Source organism: Empidonax traillii, unplaced genomic scaffold (genome assembly GCF_003031625.1).
Source record: "Empidonax traillii isolate 1590-97213 ecotype Southwest subspecies unplaced genomic scaffold, ASM303162v1 scaffold288:size648122, whole genome shotgun sequence".
NCBI classification, from domain to species: Eukaryota; Metazoa; Chordata; class Aves; order Passeriformes; family Tyrannidae; genus Empidonax; species Empidonax traillii.
The window spans coordinates 532,795-553,003 of NW_020955481.1; the positions used below are offsets into that span (position 1 = coordinate 532,795).

At 41.5% G+C, this 20,209-nt stretch overlaps 1 protein-coding gene across 1 annotated transcript in view; it reads right to left on the reverse strand.

Moving 5' to 3' along the window:
* The window catches only part of RAB31 (RAB31, member RAS oncogene family), a 64,563-nt gene that overhangs the window by 27,949 nt on the left and 16,405 nt on the right, over nucleotides 1–20,209 (reverse strand). Inside the window, exons 2-3 of the mRNA XM_027890450.1 lie at nucleotides 8,916–8,995; nucleotides 6,254–6,335 (exon numbers count right to left, since the gene is read on the reverse strand). Coding sequence (XP_027746251.1) covers nucleotides 6,254–6,335; nucleotides 8,916–8,995 — 162 coding nt within the window. The remainder of the gene's footprint in view (nucleotides 1–6,253; nucleotides 6,336–8,915; nucleotides 8,996–20,209) is intronic.

The window sequence follows — 20,209 nt, forward strand, 5'->3', positions numbered from 1 at the left end:
CTGCACTAACAGGAAACAACGGGGAGGAAGAAAAACCCACAGAGCAGTCATATCGTACTTGGAAGAGAAAACCAAATTCAGGGGAACACAATGCAAATCACACCTCAGCTGTGGTAGTGAAAGTCTCTTAACCCTGTCTTATGGAATGCTGGTTTAGAAAGCAAAACAGAGGCTAAATAAATACAGAAATAAAAACTGCTGTTTATATACAGGCTGACAAATGCTGCTGAAGACAGTCAGCACTCATTCAATCTGACAGGCACACCAGGGAGCATTAATTCATGTCAGCAGCTCTTTGCACCATCCTGTGGTGCTACACCCCAGCGCTGGCATACTGCCACAGCGAGGCAGCCTCTTCCCACCTCCACAGCCAAGAGGAAAAAAGTAAACCCCAAATAACCATCACCACCACCAACAACCACCACCACTTAACTCCTCTACTGAGTTGCTTTTACTATTCTAGACTGTACATCACCGGCTCTTTATGCAAATCAATCAGAATTTTTGCCTACCAGCATGGCTGGAAAGGATAAGGGTGCACAGACTGAGCAGAATCACACCACTGTTAGTGAGTGTTACACACCTTTGAATTCAGATGAGACTTTCCTACACGGTGCCTTCTCAAGCACCTGCAGGTGCACAGCAGCATAAGATTTGCTTCCTGACATCTGTGATCATTTGACTAGATTTCATCCCCATTCCTACAGAGCTGCTCTCTGAGGACCCATGTTGCATCTGAGTGGCCACGACCAAACCACTTGGCTCCTCTTAAGGTCAGAGATGCTTACCCTTTCTTTATCTGGGTGCCTCTAATGGAAAGGACAGCCACAGCTTCTGGCCATGCTAGTCGCTGACACGTGCAGGCAGTGACAGAGCCCTACAACTTCCTTCCCCTTCCTATTACTCACTCTTTCTAGACTAGGATCTTCATGTACCTCAGTCCCCTCACTCAGTAGTCCATTCCCACCCCTCTGCAGGTGATTATGGGTGTCCTGTTTCTCCTGTTCTTGGCCCTTCCCTGCCAACGTCAACCCCACAAACCTCTTCATTCCTGTCCCAAAACTCATAGTATATTCCTTCTCATGCTGTTGCCTCCCATTCCTACAAAGTGAACCACTCAAGTTATCATGGTGAAGAGCACGGTAGATGAGTGCCAGAAACAAGCTTCTACCAGCCTGTTTAGGAGAGCTGCCTTAACTGCTTCCATGGACCAGTCAGGTAAGCACCCATGGGGGAAGACAATGAGGTTGCCATCTGTGCATCTGCATTCCATGAGCTCATTGAAGCAGTCAGTGCACCAAGAATAGAACCTATTTCACAGTTTAGGAGCCTTCACTTGCCCGAGTCTGGGTATTTACATGCCCCCATTCCTGCCACCTTCAAGGCAGCGGCTGCCAATGGACAGAAAATGGCAGTGTGGAGAGAAGAAAAGGCAAAACCCAAAAGCATTAAACAGATTATCTTGACACATAAGCTTCTAGAACAGGGAGGGATACAAAATTCCTGACATTCTCAGCTGGCAGAGAGCAAATGGGAAAAATGTTATGCATGAAAACCACTATCAGATACCATTTAGCATTTTAAAACCCTGAATATTTTTCCCTACATGACTGAAGGCTGAGATGACAGTTCTCAGGATTTGCAAGCTGAATAAATCAGGAAAGATCTGTCTGTCTCTGACCTGCAGGTATTTTTTGCAGTTAAAATGGAGGTGTATACATACACATATATATAAATGAGCCATTTTACTCCAGTATCTAAGAATTCTTCAAGTGAAAAAGGAATAATTTCAACATTTTAGGATAATCTTTTAAAGATACTTTGCATAAGTAGAAAACAAACTTCTGCAACATCCTAAAACTGACCACTGCTTAGCCCTTCTGAAGTTTACAGTCATTAAACAAAGGATGAAAATGACACTACATCAAAATCACAATTCACTGTCAAGCTACAATTTTGTTGAAGCTTAAGAAAAAACACCTTCACATGCATCCTTTCAACGATTAACCATGCTTTACACTCACTCTGAAACCAGTAAAAATAACATATTCACTTACTAGCTCTAATGCCACTTGTGCTCTTACATACTACCAAATCACCTGTTGACATTTGCAGCATGCAAGCAGTAGCTCAGTGCAGGGAGGTCCTCACACCACACACAGCGAACCACCTCCACTCTGACTGAAATGTGGGCTACCAGCAGAGTCATCTTTATAACACCACAGAGCAAAATTCAGGCAGCGTCTTGACTGCAGAAATAATTAAAGTCATTGATAGATGGTGTTGTGACACTGTCGCTGAATCACAAGGACAACTACTGTCACTCAGAAAAGAGTGAGCTGTAGGCATGTCATCTGTCAGCCTTTTCCTGGAAGTGGAGCAAATTAAAAAAAGCAAAACAAAACAAAACCAACATCACCACAACACACATTAATTCCTATTGATGCTTCAATTGGGCTCATGTAATTGAGGCTTCCTTTATTAAAGAAAATTAAAAATCCCAGAGTTCAACACAGTAAATTTAAAAAGGACAGAGATAAATTTTCCTGCCCTAGAAACACAGCCCTCAGGCTCCCTAACTATTTGCCACGATATTCCTCAGCTGGCAAAATGGAAAGCTGGCAGCCACCCAAGGTATTCAGACAAAGCATTGTAATTAGAAGCTACTTAGGGCATCATGAACCAAAATATATGCTAATAAAAACATCATTAACTAACTCGTGAGGAGACTCTTCTTAGGGGAGGGAATCTTTGCTAACAATAACATAATTGTCAGGCATTTAAGTCCTGAAGTCTGTGGCAACAATTCAAAGCTAATGGAGAAAACATGAGTGGGGGGGAAAAAAATGACATTTGGTAAACCACTAGTGGAGCAGAGAGAAAGCGACTCTGAAGAAGAAAATAGAGTTTGCTGGATGGCACACCAACACAAAACAACCAGGTCCACAGAGACCAGTATTTAGGCACAGAAGACAGAGGGATTTTGTTAAGTGTACTGCCAGTTTGTTTCTTCTTAGTCACAAAAAAAAAAAAAAAAGGGAAAGAAAAAAAAACAAGATAAAAGGATTAAGAAGCTCTCTCTTTTTGTAATCAAGTACAATGTGAATTTTTCACCATGAGCCACATCTCCAGGGTCCCCTCCTAAAGCAGCACACCGAGCATTCGCCCCCACCAAGGCTATGATAGAAACATTTTTAATCTCCATTTTCTGCTGCATTACTGTCATTCTGCAGCACTGACATTTTTTTGATACTCCCAAAAAAATGGCAATTCTGGTTCCTTCTCTACTCTGCCTACAATTCTGAGTATCTTGACTCAAAAGAAACATATTACTATATCTATTATCTTAGATATGAATCAGAAGTTACCTATTCTCCATGACCAACCTTCAATTGGCTGGCCTGTGTACTTATGTTCAGCTCACTCAGGTGTTCCCACAAGCTTTTTAACCCAGCAATGACCAGCATTTGCAAAGGCTCACAGCGTTGCAAGTGGCTATCCAAAAACTGATTTAAAGCCTCAAGGGGGTGCTGAGTGCTTCCAGCTGGCTCCTGTCCTGGCACTCAGGACACTACTCCTTTTCAGAAGCAGCCATGTGAGTTTCCACTTTCTCCCAGCTGACTGAAGGAACATGTCCAGGAGACACATTGGTTCTTATACAGTGTTGCTCAAATAAGGGCTTGCGAACACAGTATTTAAGAGTGGCTCCTCTACGCTCTCCAAGCTGGCAGTTTCCCAGAGAAACTCGTGAACAAGGAAGAGAAAACTCATTAAAAAGGACAAACTCATGAATGAGGATCACAAAAGTGCCACTCTTGTTGTTTCCACCTGCCCACTCTACCACAGTTGAGGTTTAGCTTAACTTTCATGGCATAAGTAAGGCTTCAGTTAAATCTCACCCAGGGCTCTTCTGCTGTGAAGGCTCCACATCAGCACATAGATACAGCAACAGCTGGCACAGCTGGGGAAAGCATAGAGTGCCCCAACTCCAGAATAAGCACAAGCCCTATGCTTGGCCTTGTATTTAGGAGAATGAAGCCAAACAAAGGCAATGTTGAAAGAGCAGGAAGTCCTAAACACTGCTATCAGCAGTATAGACAATGGGGCACTGACAAAACTTCCAGACTTCAGCAGTGGGACAGAGAGTCTCAACAAACATTGCAAAAGACAAGGGAAGGACGACTCTCGAAGCAGAAACAGCACTCAGAAGACATTTCTTAGTACACTGTGAAAAACAGGAACAGGCCCAGAGTTTGGGGTACACTGGAAGCTTTGGGTCACTACTGTTGTTCAGAGCATAAGGAGAAAGAAATTAACATTTGTTCTTGAATAGCAGATTAGAAGGAGCAACAAAAAAACAAAGTAACCAAAATCCCTGATTAAAGTGAGTAAGGTATTGAGAAGCATCAGGTGTTTAGCTGTGAAGTGGGAATGTTCTAGGACATGGAATGACCTAGATCAGTATGGACTTCACCTTGGGACAGTGGTTGGACCCTGCAGCTTAGCACTCAACACCAATCATCTCTGTTTACTATATCACCTCAGTTTCTTAGTCCTAGTGAAGGACTGGGAATACAGTGTGCAAACACAGAAGAAAAAGATAGTCCCTGGCCTAATTAATGATTACTAATTCATGAAAACCCGTTACATGACTTATTTGTAATAGATTCTAAGCGATATAACAATGCTTATGGTGCTCACTGCTCACCACTGATTGACACACACAAAAAAGCAAAGCATATATTTGAAAAATCGTAAGCTAAAATAAAAAATTGAGAGGAAACATAAGGGACTAGATAGGAAGGATGGACTTTGTGTCCAAGAGTCAGAGCTCAGTCACAGATTTCCTGCCTCAAATGAGACATCACTTATTTCAGTAAATCAGACTTTATTACTATCGACCTTCTTCAAAAAAAACCTTTGTGAGTCTTAAGACTATGCAGGAAACTGAGTAATACTTATATTTAAATTTCAAGAACTGAGTTCTGTGTGCTAAAGAGCTAAAAGGAAAAGAAAAAGCAGGGAGAGCAGGAAGGGAAGAGAGGGGGAATAAGCAAGGAAGCTGAAACCATGGGAAAGAAAACTGAACCTTTGCTACCTCTTGCAATAATTAGTCAGTTAACAGATCCAGACCACGCAGAAATGCAACAAACAAAATCCAAGGGAAAAAATTATGCTATACTTCAAGTATGTTTTTCAAGGTCCATTTTCCCATCATAAATAATATACTGAAATGCTATAAGCCAACAGATTTCATCACAGTCACTTTACATCATGCTTCACATTGTAAATAAAAGCACAAGCATTTCCTGAACTTAACAGCAAAAATCTTCTTTGCCCGCAATTCACAAAAAAGGTATGAAAAACGCAGTGGGATGTATCAGGTCTGACATTCCAGCCTCTATAAGCATCTCATTTTATCCCAACCTAATGTGAGAACAGCTACATTTTTCTATGAACAGGCACTGTGCCATTTCACAAGGAAGTCTGAAGATGTTTTAGAAGTATGCATAGGTTTTTCCATTTCTTTCTAACTTCTCAAGATAAATGTAGGCACATAATAAGAGAAACTTACAGTTCTACAGTCCATTACTGTATACCACTGCCATTCAGGCTGTTAGGAACAAATGACCAACCATACAGTCAATATGAACTAACACCCAAAACTCCATTGTGGCTTTTTTTTTTTTGAAAAGTCAAAGGAAAATCTGCTTGCTTTGAGCAATGCACTTCACACACTTGAAAAAATCAACAGAAAACCCTGAAGTGGTTCAGGTTGACGATGATAACTTTCAAAATAATAATGGCAGATGCAACCCGTGCCCGTATTCAATGTCCCAACTCAGGAGAACTCCAGTGACATCAGGTAAATTCAGGCCACCCACCAGCCCATGGACTGGAAGTCCAGGCCTTTCCAACATCAATGAAAGCTGCCACACACAAACCTGATGAAACTGGAGGTAAGCTGGAGATTGCTGGGGCACTGCTCAAGCTCTCGTGAGGAAAAGTGGCTGACAATTCACAACAAGCTTTCTTTTTTAAAAAAGTGATATGGTCAGCCTGTCTCTGCGTTTTCCTCACCTGTCAAAATGCAACCTATATACTTGGTGGCTGCTGACCACCTGGGTTGCAGAGCCTTCCAAAGATTCAGTACATTTGTACTTAGAAAGTCTGCTAAAAAGTTTAGAAAAAGTACACCAACACATCAAGAGAGACCAGGATAATGAAAGCATACTGCAAACTAATAACTCACCCGTTCCTGACCAGCTGTGTCCCAGATCAGAAATTTATGAAGCTCATTCCCACATGGCACAGTTTTAGTCATGAAGGATGCTCTGAAAAGAAGGAAGGAGGAGAAATTTGTAACATGACTGACACACTGAATAGGCAACCTAGAGACCTTAGCCAGCTCTGCTGGGTTACACTGCAAACAGGGAATACTCCAAAACCTTGAGAAAACGCCCACGGAAGTGAAAGTCTCCCTTTTATCAGATAAGGCATATGCTACCTATATATATACGTATGTATTTTTTAAAAGAAGGGAAAACCCTCTAGAGGTTCAGAGGGCATTTGTGCACGAGTCCAGGAACACAAATGCTCCTGCCACTAACACATAGCTTTTGCTGCTTGCTAGCTCCATCTTCTCAGAGATACGGGCCTGAGAAAAAGGCAACAATGCCACTTTTCACTGAATCACTAGGGAACAGTAAATCACCTCCTGGAATGCACAAGGTGAACAAATGGAAAGAAGTTCTTCCCCCTTTCGATTCGGATGCAGAAGTCTTTGTGCTTTCTTATATTTTCCATAGGAAATGAGATTCATCTATGTTTTCACAGTTTTCTCTTTTAGGAAAGAGGGTTGCAAATTTATAGGCTTTTTCGATATTACAGCAGTTCACTTGAAAGTTGGTTGGAGAGACTGCCAAACTCTGGTAGATTTCTGTTTTCCCCACCCTATCTGGATACTGCTGAACAACTTCTGTTGTGGTAATGTTTTCCCTGGCTCATAAAGATGCATTTGTTACAATGGACTGCCATTACAAAAGCACCAAATGACATATGATTGATCAAAACATTTCCTGAGAATGATATACCCGAGTTCTACTCTACAGCCATCTGCAAATTCCTTGAATTTAACAATGCTGCAATGCTTATGAAAATACTAAGTAACAGGGGGGGAAAAAAAAAAAAAAGGCAGCACTTCTTTGGTTGTTTTCAGGGTGTATGATTTCACTTGTCACTCTCCTTCTCAAAGCATTAAGCAACACTTTATAAAGTTTCCATTTTTGAAGCTGTAGAGTCACAGTACCTACTGTTGATTGCAAGGATTCAAAAAATTTCAATAATTTGAAAGAAAATAAAAACCTTAACTATATAGACAAATAATATCACCTGTGTGAAGCAAGCCTTCACATTTTAATCTTCAAATGGAAAAAAAAAATCCCTTTAATCTTCATAATTACAATAACAGAGGAAAAATATTTTCCAATTTGAGCGGAAGGCATTTACTTAGCAACAACAACTACTTGGGGAAAAAGGCTGCTGATGATTTAGAAGTAAAAAAACCACTCAAGTTGCCATCAATTTCTTCACTGCAAACAAGTGTCCTTCAGTCAGTAATTTTATTCATGACATGCTTCCCTTCTCTCTGTCCATTTTTCTCTATTCATGACATTCAGGAGTCCAAAATTGTCCTGGAAATTCAACGTGCTACTTCCAGCTGAGACTCCTTCATGCATTGAAAGGCAGAGCTTTAGAAGGTATCGCCTAACCCTCTGAACAACACACAGCAATCAATACTAATCCTTCACAGACGATTTAAAACAGCTCTGACACACGAGGCGGATCAGCCCTTTCCCCCCAAATAACTCTTTTGTGAACATTACATATTAGCTTCCTTTCCCATAAGAGATCCACGATTTTAAAAATTTTCCAGGTAACACTGGATTTGTTAGATTTGTCCTTATGATATTAAAAGAAAAAAAACTCTGGAATTAAAATCAACTACAGGAGTAAGTGGATTCTGATGATCTGATACACATAAGCTTAGTAGTTTTTAAATTAGAGGTATTAGTTAATCACACTTTAGTTTAACTTGTGCTGTCTCTATTTTGAGAAAGACAGGATAATGTGACACATCCTAAACTCAGGCAAAAGCACATCCATACATGGGAATAGACACTGTCCATGTTCCAGCCCAGACTACCGGGACACACAGAGAAAGTACTTTAGGGTATCCCATGGTTTTCCTGCCATTACTCAGCTATGGGATGATCTGGTCATTATACAGATCACAGCCTCTTGGGTTGTGGGGTCTTGGTTATTTTAAGCTTCAAGGATCAAATCTGATACCTCATTGATCAGTGGGAACTCAAGTGATTTAAGTCCTAGGGTCCTATGGCCAAAACACAATCTAAAATGGGAAGCTCTTGACAAGATAAAAAGCTAAAGACACGAGCTGAGTAAGACATCTAAGAATCTCTTGGTGTAAGGTGGGTAAAGAAAAACAAAAGAGAACATCTGAAAGTCACGGCAGTGAAGAACACAAGTTAATACAGCATGGTTCTGGATAGCCCCAGAAAAGACACAGGAGAATGGCAGAGCTCTTTCAGCTTCTCCATAATACAGCATGCTACAATATAGGAAGTTTAGGGCCCCTCTGTATTCCCAGAACAGAGAGAGGAGAGTTGACCTTGTTTGGAGCAGCTGCTGACTCTCTTACACAGGTAACTCAAGTTGAAAGCCAGTAACGGAGAGTAAAGAGCTGAGTGAGATTGATAAGATGGAAAAAAAAAAAACAAAAAAGATGTACAATATTCAGAGCCTTGAAAGTAAGGAAAAGAAAGGACCACATCAAAGGGCAGTGAGTTAAAAAAATATATAGAATTAAAAAAGATATTATGGGTGGTACTTACCCAATAGTAGGACTAATATTATGATCAAAGTGGTCCTGGACAAATCGACAAACAATGCTTGATTTCCCAACCCCAGTATCCTGAAAATCAAGAAAAGCATGACAGTGAGTTCAGGAGATCCTAGATATCAATACTTCACTTGAAGAAATAGTCAAACATTAATTTTTGAAATTAAACCTTCTCTAGTAGCAAGAAGGGCACATTAAACATTTCAGAAGGACATGGCTCATCTTTTTCAAATGCCAGCATTGTGAATGAAGCTCCCCGGTCCTCTTCCCAACACTCCTTCCCCTCCAAGCCTCGCATTTTATTGCGTGGATTTTATATTCCTGTTGCAAGGACTGCAGTCCTTCAAGCATAGCCATTTACTTGTACAAGAAACCTCTGTGCTTTTCAACACATGGTGTATTACTCAGCAAAGCCAGAGAAACAATTTCATTCAGACCTGTTGCAAGGGCAGCCCAACCATGCTTCCAAAAAAGATTAGTGACACCAACCTTTTAGCACACTGACAGCACTAACCTAGTGGAAATAACCTTTTCATGGCAAGACAAACAAGCAGACTTGGTGGAAACTTTGCAGAGGCTTCAGGTGGTTTTGAAAAGGCAGGAATCCAAAGATTTGAGATGTGCAGCTATCTCTGTGCATGCTGTGTTATAGGACTGCAGTGAAACAATACAACTTGCTCTCTCTACTGCAACAGGGAAGGCTGCTTTCATTTGCAGAAATAGTCTTTTTTTTTTTTTTTTTTTTTAACACACACCCAATCAGTAAGGAAAAATAACAGCAGTACAATACTGGAATAGAATTCAGAATAACCTGAGGGGGCAGGGGAAAACTTTAAAATTATGCAAAAATGCTATTTTAGGCATCTAAGATATAAACAACTTCCCTAAAATGCAGCATTTTTTGGTCTGTCGCTGTTATTCTCCAAAGCCTTGGAAGGTAGGTAGGAGAACTTAAATTATACAGGGAATTATCAAGGAAGAGTAATAGCAACATCGCTGTGTCTTCCATAGAATTGAAAAGAGCCTCCTTAGAGACAAAAAAGATGCCAGGAAATCGATCCTGACCTTTCCAAGGCATTAACAATGACAGCCCAGGGTCCAATCTAACTCATTAAACAGTCAAGGAAAAGTTTTCTATTAATTTCATTGAAGCAATGGCAGAACTACCAGATTGTACCTGGTAGTTCCGTTTGTATCCACATTTTAAGACATGAGTAATTCACACAAACTTCTCAAAAAGTGCCAAGACAAGACAATATAGTTTCTTGAGTGCACTTCACACATAACTGTATATTACAAAAAAAGAAAAGCAGCTTTTGCCCACACATAACTACATATCAAAAAAGTGCCTTTGCCTTTCCTGTCATCAATTTTGAATTGTTACCTTCTTTTTGAATACAAAAGAAAAAGAATGCCTGTATTTAGATTTCCTTTCACCATGTTTAAATGCAACTGTATTGTCACGCCAAGCAAAGTCCTTATAGATAGCACTTATTAGAAAACCATCATTTAAACTCTCATATTTAATTCAAAGCTGTCCTTAGTCAGCTTAAAAGCCATAATAAATGCTCATGCTACACAGACGGTTGTTTATCTACTCTGTTCAATCAATAGGAAAAAAAGATCAAAGAGAGAAGCAGTGTTTAAAAACAGCCCTGTAGCCTTTGATCAATAGCAGTAACACATCCTGCTACTATTACCAAATTTTGCCTTCATTATCAATTCCAGCTGACATCTCTATATAATTACTACACCGGGGTGGCAGAACACTTTAAAAAAAAAAAAAAATTAAAAAATCCTTTGCACTGAAACTGAGGATCTAATTATTATTCAAGATTTTAAATGGTGTGGAGCAACCAGAATTACCACCCACTGGTTGCAAGCAATTACATTACCCTCTTGTGGGGACAGTTTCTGCCACTGTGTTTTAAACCAGGCATTGACTCCTGTGACCTGACAATGCTTTAGTTTCATCTGATTCCTTCAGCTCCCTTGACAGGTCACTCAGAATGGCAACTGCACTTACAAGAGGAGCCTGGTCTCCAGCAGGGACGTGACATCCACAAGCATGGATTAAAGCTTAGCTCATTTCCCTGGAACACCTTACCTCTTCATCTTTCAGTGCGTGGCTCTCCCTAATGATCCATGCTAACGTTAAAGGAACTCTCAAAGTTTCTACTGCTCTCGCATCTCTCTCAGTGAGCACAGCTAAGCTTAAGCACGTGCCAGGCACACCAACAGCCCTCCAGAAGCTTAAGAGGCATTCTTACACTTTGCTCCTGGGGTTGCTTGCACTACCAAGAGGGCTAAATTTAACCCCAGTGTAACTCAAGTGAAACCAATGGACTTGGACCACAAGTGAACCCGTCTTTAGGATGATCACCGCTGCAGCCAGTGGCTGGTGCTTTCCAGGAGCCAGGCAATTTATTGCACCAAGGGGGTTCAGTCGAAACAAGCGCTGCCACCTTCTGCTTTGTTGCCTGGAGGATACAAAGGGGCGCCTACCAGAGTATAATTAGAGCACAGAGGGGAAGGAAGTAAAACAGAAAAAGCTGCCTACTTAAGGCAGTGATTATCATTCCATCGTGGGATTTAAAACTACTTAAGACATTTTTCAATCCACGCTGCCACACTGACACCCATCAAACACGACACCTGCCTGAAAGCAAAGCAAATCATGCTGTATGAACATTATACAACAACTTCAAAAATACTAATGAGACCTTACCATTTACTGACAATAGGGAACTACCTTTCAAGTCAGTCTCACAGAAGTCAAGGAAAAGCAGGGTTGTTGCTTCAAAGAAGTAGAAAGGGCATTCACTTCTCAGCAATGCATCGAAATTAAACCTCCTTGCTTAGGCTGAATAAAACTTTCCTGCAACCAGCTCCTTTGTACTTTATTATATGCTCTTTCTCTACATAAATCCATTTTTCTAACATTTGATGATCTTCCTTGTTTTGTCTCTCTTTCTTCAAAAGATTATAACAGACTTATCAAGACACATGCCTGGGTAACATTCAGGCATACATATGGGTTATTTTTCCAATTCTCAAAATTTCTGCTATTTGCCAGCTTTTTATCCCCTCTAATCTGTTTTTCTATTTTGTTTTACTCCATGTTGGTATACATATATTATCAAACATACACCAAGGAATAACATTCTGGCTGATGTAAAAGGTCACAGCAGTATTGAGCTGACTGGGTTGGACAAGTTTCAGAAACTGAGAACATGCCCTCAGGAGTAATGTTACACTTCAAGGAACAGATCCCTCAATTTTACATAAAAATCCTCACCCAGAGGAAATCCAAGGGCTTCAGCTCCTTATTAACTGAATCATCACGATCAAGAGCATACCAATCCATGAAAGAAGTGGCAAGAAAGAAATAAACATAAAACAATTATTCTAAATCAAGGTGTTCACCAGTCGCTCATGGGACCAACTGCATGTTTTGCTTTTTTCCTTTCTTTTTGGTAAGCCCGGTAGCACACTTACAAAATATCAGTTATAAACCACATTGTAGCGAGATAAGCAAAATGGGTGGGGTGGGGAGGAAGGAAAGGAGCAGAAATTTAATTAACAGTAAATGAACCACTATTAGCTCACCAGAATAAGTAGCTACAACTTTGGAATCTCCCACTGGTCAGCAAAATGGATTTGAAAATCTGAAACTGCATTAGATGTTTCTGATAAATAGAAGGAACCAAGGCAAGCATGACTAATTCCCGATTTTTATTCTTTAAGCCTAGAAAAGACATTCTCTATTCTTTTAAAAAAACCCTCACCCGCAGATTTAGGCGTGAGGATTTTAAGAGCACCAGAATGGAGAGCAGCATGCCACAGAAAACAGTGCTTCCACCCACACTGCTGCTCATGGAGAACCACCCTGCTTGGCTCTTCTCAGCTCACATTACTGTAAAGGAGATGAGACTGTATTTCAAGCCAGCAGCATTACAGGCTGCTGGCAACTCATTTGCAAACAACAGGCAAACAACAACCAAGTTTCTGATTTCTTCTAACTGATTTGCAGCATCTTAGAAGAAGATTAAAAAAAAAAAAAGGCAGAAGTTTGATATAAGCAATATATTAAAAAAGAAAACCGTTTCCCCAATACAAATAGGCATTTGGTATATTCCTCTGCCCATCATTCCAAATGCATTTATTCTGGCAGGAAAAACCTAATGCAGAAAAATTTAGCTCTAATTTAAATCTGGATGTCTCACTGATATCTTTGCACATAGGGTCTAGTCCTCCAAATACTTTTCCAAACTGAAGGGAGGTAGACCACCCTGCAAACACATCCCTGATTGGGCTCCTATAGCTTGATTGGGCTCTTTAGCCTTGATATTTTAATAGCTTTTAACAGATTCAGGGTCAAGCCCTGTTGTTCTGCATAAACTGATCTCTTCATGTAATTTTTTTTTTTTTACATCTGAAATGGAATAAAGGTTGAATTCACAAAAAAAATCCACACATATTGTGACTGATGACTAAACAGCAGCCCTATAATTATGCACACTGCTGCAGGAGCTTTTTTAGTGTTAACTATGCAGAGTCTTTCTGTGCTATGTCAACACACAGGGCTTTTTAAATATGTGTAAAATTAGATAAACCATGCAAAAATCCTTTTATGATTCTAGGATTTCAAAAATACAAATAAAACAAAAACCCTAGACAGCACTTCACATGAGGAAATGGCACACTAAGAATGAACCTACTGAAGAAACTGCCTTCTGTCCTTCCACTTGCAAAGTAAGGGGAAAAAAAAAAAGAACATCTGGCTTGTAACCACCACAGATCTCATGACTGACTTCCCATTTCAGCTTTAAAGAAAGGTTGAGATACCCTGGAGATGGGTATATGTGGCATCACAAAAATCTGCATTAAGAAGTAATTGAGAACTGATCTCTGTAAAATAGGGATCCAACACACAGCTCCTTCAGAAGGACAGAAGTTTTCCCACCAGCTTAGGCAAAGCCAGGATTCAATCCATGATATTTTGATTTGTGTAAATTTTTACAAATTAAAAATGTCTGTCTCTGCAAAACATTTCTTGCAACTAAGAGTCACTGAGACGATCTACAGGCAGAGGTTTCATTAAAACTGACAGCTTTTAACACACATTAGTCTCAGAGATCAGGAGATGAATGAGCCCTAGCAACCTGGAGGGTATTAACACTACCTGAGGCTTCTTTTGAGAACGTAAAGTAGATGTTATTTGAAGAATAATATGAGAAACATTTGGAAGTGACAGGTCTTTATCCTTTCCCATAAGCAAGAAACTGATCCCATAGCTCATGTGGCTTCCAGAGAACTCAGCAGGACTTCCCTGCACCTCACAGCAGGAATGCAACTGCCCCTCAGAGCCTGTTTGTGCTGGGGCTCCCCAAAAGCTACCTGCTAACCACCCTAACTGCAAAGACCCCACAAGAATTTGGCAGCTCAACCCTTCCTGTGAGGATACCCAATCAAGAGAAAAAGAGTGCGACCAATGCAGCCATGGTTGATTTAGTACAACGCCCAGACAACCTCTCATGGCATAGCTTCTTCATCAGGCACAGAGCTGGAATTAAAAAGTTGCTCACACTGATGAAGCTCCGGGGATCAGCCAGAAAGCAATACCTGAGCCTACCAGCAAGCTGTTTGGAAGCTTTCTCTAGACAGGTAAGCATCAAGAGGTTCAATTAAGTGCATGCACTAGAAACATCTATGGTCCAATTTGTCTCACTAATGATCCTCTTGGTGTACCTTCCAGTGAGATAATGCTGCCTTGTGTCATTTTTCAGACACAGAGAACGGAATGAAAAAAAAAGAAAAAGGAAAAAAAAAAAAAAAAAGGCTTGATCCAACACAGAGAACAAGGGTACAGTCAAAAGGCTGTCCCATTCTCCTGGAATAGGATCTGCTCAGGGAGGAAGCTGGCTGTTCCTTTTTTAAGAGAAGCAACAATTCCTGGCTCCCTGTTACATATTCACATCACTGGGCAAACCTCTTGGCTTGTTCATTAGTAACTGAAAAATAACAGAGGAGCCAGTTTACACTTACGATTTTCCAAATTTAATTTTCCTCTCTGTTTCACCTATTTGACTCCTGCCAGTCCTACAGCAGAGAGAGAGGAATGGTCCTTGCCTTGCTCAGTGCAGTGCTTTCATTGTTGGAGAATTAAGATATGCAGATGAAAACACTTAAATTGGTATGAAATTACCAAAAAGGAGAAAACTGTCCTTCATTATCAATGCATTTGATATTTTAAATAATACCAAAAAAAGGCACCGAAAACCTCTGCAACTGGCCAGCCAAACCTGAGGTAGAAAGACATGGTTTAAACTTTGGGGGAAGAAAGATAATCAGTGAGTCTTACAAAAAATGCAAATGCAGAGAGACCTTTCATTCCAGTAGCTCTGTAAAGCGCAGCTGTTTTTGACTTGGCAGTTCAGCTTCTGCACGTTAAAATAGCCGTTCTTTCCACTGTCAGAATTGGCCACGCTTTAGTTTTTGATTTACAGTTGAATCACCCTGGTCCACTCCCATTACCCTCAGCAGGACTTTGATGGAATCTGAAAATTCACAGCAGTGTAATCGCATCACAGAGCTGCTAAATGGTTTGCATTTTATTAGCTATCATCAAACAAACTGCCAGGCCTGCACTGTAAACTATAGCTGGGCTTTAGCAGAAATGTATGCTCAACTCTGGCCAAGCCTGGTGTCTAGGAGGAATGTCACTCCTCGGGCAAGGCCTGGCACGTAGCACTGAGATATCCAACCAGCATCTTCAATGCTTTCAGAGATGCCAGTTCTTAACTCAAAGTCATGTGATGTGGTAAGGCTGAGTACAGGATTATGGCTGTCTTTTAAATTCCAGTGGAGGAAAAAAAGCAACAAGCTGAAAAACAAACTAAAGCTTTGCAATATATGCAGCCTGCTTTAGTCCTCTATGACTGCCTTTAACATTTTAATCATTACTCAGATGATCAAATGCAGGTAGCATTGCAATACTTTCCATGTCTTGTTAATCCAGCTACAGCTGCCCTGGAAGGCTGTGGCAGGCAGCTTGAAGAGCATCTGGAACTGCTTTTGGATTTTTATCAACTGTATGAACATACAAGGAAGAGTTATGCACAACAGATTCCTGATCGCAGTGTCCAAGTGCAGTATTTTAATCCAAGAATTACTCTACCCAACAAACTTTTCTCTAACCTTAAACACATCCTTCAGCCTTCCCTTTATTTGGGTATCACTCACTTGTCTGCAAACGCTGCTGTAAGGAGAGATACCTTTCAGGAGACCGAGGTTGAGAGACTCCCCTGGGACTGAACTGAATCTGCCAAGTATCAGGCTTGCCCCAGAGAAAACACAGCCATGTGCTGCAGAGTGGTGTACAGGAAGAAGTGCAAACAGCTTCTCGCCTTTATTCAGTTTTTCCATCTGCAACATGTATCAAGTGAGCAAAGCTACCACTGCATAAATGCACAGATGAAAATATGAGAGCAGCTCTTAGACTTACGCACTGGCTCTCGGCTGCTTCACCAATACAGAACTGCCTGAGGCTTCAGCCTGAACCAAAGGGATGCAGGTAGAGGTGCTATCAAACCTCACTTCTGCAGTCAAAAAAAATACACATCTCATTCAGGACACTGATGATTTTCGCAAATTTCAATTTACAGAATTTGTGGCCTTATACCACCAGTGATCTTCAAGGAATTTCTGCAATGATCTGAGGAGTACTCAGCTGCAAAGCAAATTTTCGGAAGGGAGGAACTGGAACCAGTGTTGGCCTCCAGGAGTGCCATTGTGCTATCATCCATTTTCCTGTGTAAAGGGTACTGGCCAAATGAACAGCAACAGTCACACTGAATATTGGGACCACGTTGCCCAAGACACCAGCACAAACACATGGATCTCACTGCAGTTCTGTTTTGAGAGGGAGGACAACCACTGCTGGCATCCTGTGGTGAGTTGACTCTGGCTGGATTCTACAGTGTCTCACTTCACTAGGAACCACCACAGTTCCTTCAGTCACCTGTCCATGTGTGAACCTTACAAGAACATCCCTGTCTGCACTTCCCTTTGTTGCACGCTTTTCTTTAAACTTGTAATATACGGTAATATAGCTATCTTTTAAGTTAGTTTATTGCTATCTTTTAAGTTAGTTTATTGCTCTCATAAAGTTAGGATGGTCTGAGACAATTCTCCCACAGTAAAACAACCTCCACATAATTTCTAATTGCTAGTTTAAATGCAGGCCAACACTGGTGTTGTGGAGCACAACTTAGCTACAGAATCAGACTTTTTCTTCTGGCGTGCATTAGAATTAGATAAACTCTAACTCCCTCCACACATAGAAGCAACCTGCTTGTTCTACCCACAACCAGGTCAGTCCTGTCACATCAGAACACAATCCTTCCTCATAGTGCTTCAAGAACTGCATTTGGCACAGGAATCCTTGGCTCTATCATTCTCAGCTCACTAGCTGTTATATGAAAATAATTATTTGATTTTACCTTGTAACAGCATTACAGGGATGTAAAACTGACAGTTGTAAAGCACTCAGACAGTAAAATAACAAGGAGCTATTTAAGTGCCTTAAGAGATAGTCAAGTGATGAGTTTATTTGTTTGGTAGTCATAGGTGTCTTCAATACCACCTGTATATTCCTATTGACTATTTTAAAATGGAAAAATATCTACTGGTCAGTGCTTAATGCTACCTGGTCTCCTGTGGTGGGCTGACACTGGCTGGAAAGCAGGTGCCCACCAGAGCCACTCTATCATTCCCCTCCTCAGCCAGATAGGACAGAAAAAATAATTAAAAAAAAACAAACAAACAAACACCAAAAAAAACCAAACTTGTGGGTTGAAATAAGGACAGGGAGAGATCACTCACCAAATACCATCATGGGTAAAACAGACTCAACTTGGGGAAATTAACTTAACTTACTACCAATTAAATCAGAGTCAGATGATGAAAAATAAAAATTAAATCTTTAAATACCTTTACCCCACCCCTCCCTTCTTCCTGAGCTTAACTTTACTCCCAATTTCTCTAACTGCTCCCTACCAGAGAATTGTCTCTGCCTGTCACTCCTCCTCAGGGGGAGGACTCCTCACGCTCTTCCTCTGCTCCAATGTGAGCCCTTCCCATAGGGTGCAGTCCTTCACAAACTGCTCCGGCACAGGTCTCTTCCACTGGCCGCAGTCCTTTAGGATCAGACGGCTCCAGTGTGTGTCCCCAGCATGGTCGTAAGTCCTGCCAGCAAAGCTGTTCCAGTGTGGGCTCCTCTTTTGATGGATCCACAGGTCCTGCCAGAAACCTGCTTCAGCATGGGTTTTCCACAGGGTTATAGCCTCCCCTAAGCACCCACCTGCTCCTGCTCCAGCATGGGGTCCTCCACAGGCTGCAGGTGAATCTCTGCTCCACTGTGGACCCCCACAGCCTGCAGAGGGCCAGGCAGCCTCACCATGGTCTGTACCACGGGCTGCAGAGGAATCTCTGCTCCAGTGCCTGGAGCACCTCCTCCCCCTCCTTCTTCACTGACCCTGGTGTCTGCAGGGTTGTTGCTCTCACACATTCTTATTCCAGTCTGCTCTTCTGCAGTAGCTTTTCGCATTTCTAAGCCATACTATCCCAAAGGCACTGCCACTGTCGTTGATGGACCATTGGCACTGCGGGACATGGGGGAAGCTTCTAGAAGTTGATCAAAGAAGTCGTCCCTGTAGCCACTCCACTACCGAAACCTTGCCACAGAAACCAAATACACTTCTGAATGTAAGACATATCATCTGATCCCTTCTCTTGGTTTGTTTTCCTTCCGTCCATATCCATTAGCAAAACATGTGCAGTGTCTGCCCATCTGCTTTGCCTCAGAGCCGAAGCGAGTCTACAGCCTGTCCACTTCTCCTGTTCCCAGCCAGTCACCGAAGCCAAATGTCTGCTGCCTTACCAGTTTTGGCTCCCTTACCAGTGTGATTATTCAGCATGTGGTTTCCTTTCAGACACATCCTGCACACATCCTCCCGTGGAATTAAACTCAGGCCTGCATAGCTGCTCCAATATCTGCCATACTTGAAGTCAGAGAACACAGTCCTACTTGTCCCGGTGCACTGTAGGCTCCCTTGGATTTAGCAAGTTTCTTCATATTCAATGTCACAGATCCACTGCTCTCCACCAGACCCTAACCCAGTAGTCTTTTAAAGACAAAAAGCCCACCCTAATGCTAAAGTTTCAAATATACTTTAACATATTGCTGCATCCCTTTTCTCTCTTATAGACAAAAAGGAGTATTTCCAGCCCTCCCTCACCCCCAGACTGCAATCTTTCAACTTTACAATCAGTTACAATCTTTCCAACTGTCTACTTCCGTCTAAGACATAGCCAAAAACCCCAAGCAACACCATGACTTCACCAAACAGTGAAGTACAAAAGCAAACACTGATGGCCAAAAGCACTTTATCATCCTATCAAAGTGATGTGCCTGGCCAGAAATGTGAGAGACTGAAGAGCAGCTAATGTCTGTATCATAGCTAATGTTAGCAAAAAATTCACTTTCTTAAAGCATTGATATATGTGTATGTAATATTATATGAAACCAAAGTCTTTCCTAGAGTGTTTCCAAGAAACTTGGCATCATCCTGCTGTCTTCACTAGAGCTCCAGTCTCAAGCTCTTCATGCTGGATTGATGGCATGGATAATCATAGCTGCAGCCTGAAGAATCATAGGATCACAGAAAGGTTTGGGTTGGAAGCAACCTTAAAGACTTGATGATCTCAGAGGTCCTTTCCAACCTGGTTGATTTTATGATCCTATTATCTAATTCTAAATTCCCTGCCATGGGAAGGGACACCATTCACCAGACCAGGTTGCTCAGAGCTAAAACCCGCCTGGCCTTGAACACTTCCAGGGATAAGGCATCCACAGCTTCTCTGGGCAACCTGTTCCAGTGTCTCACAACCCTCACAGCAAAGAACTTCCTCCTCATATCTGACGTAAACCTATCCTTTTTCAGTTTGAATCCATTCTCCCTTGTCTTGTCACTACATGCCCTTGCAAAAAGTCCCTTTCCATCTTTTTGTATGTACCCTTCAGGTACTGGAAGGCCATCATTAGGTGTCCCCAGAGCCTTCTCTTTTCCAGGCTCAACAATCCCAGCCTTTCTTCATAGGAGAGATGCTCTATCCCTCCGGTCAACTTGGCCCTCCTCTGGACTCGCTCCAACAGGTCAATGTCAATCCTGTGCTGGGGACCCCAGAGGTGGATGCAGCACTCCAGATGGCATCTCACCAGAG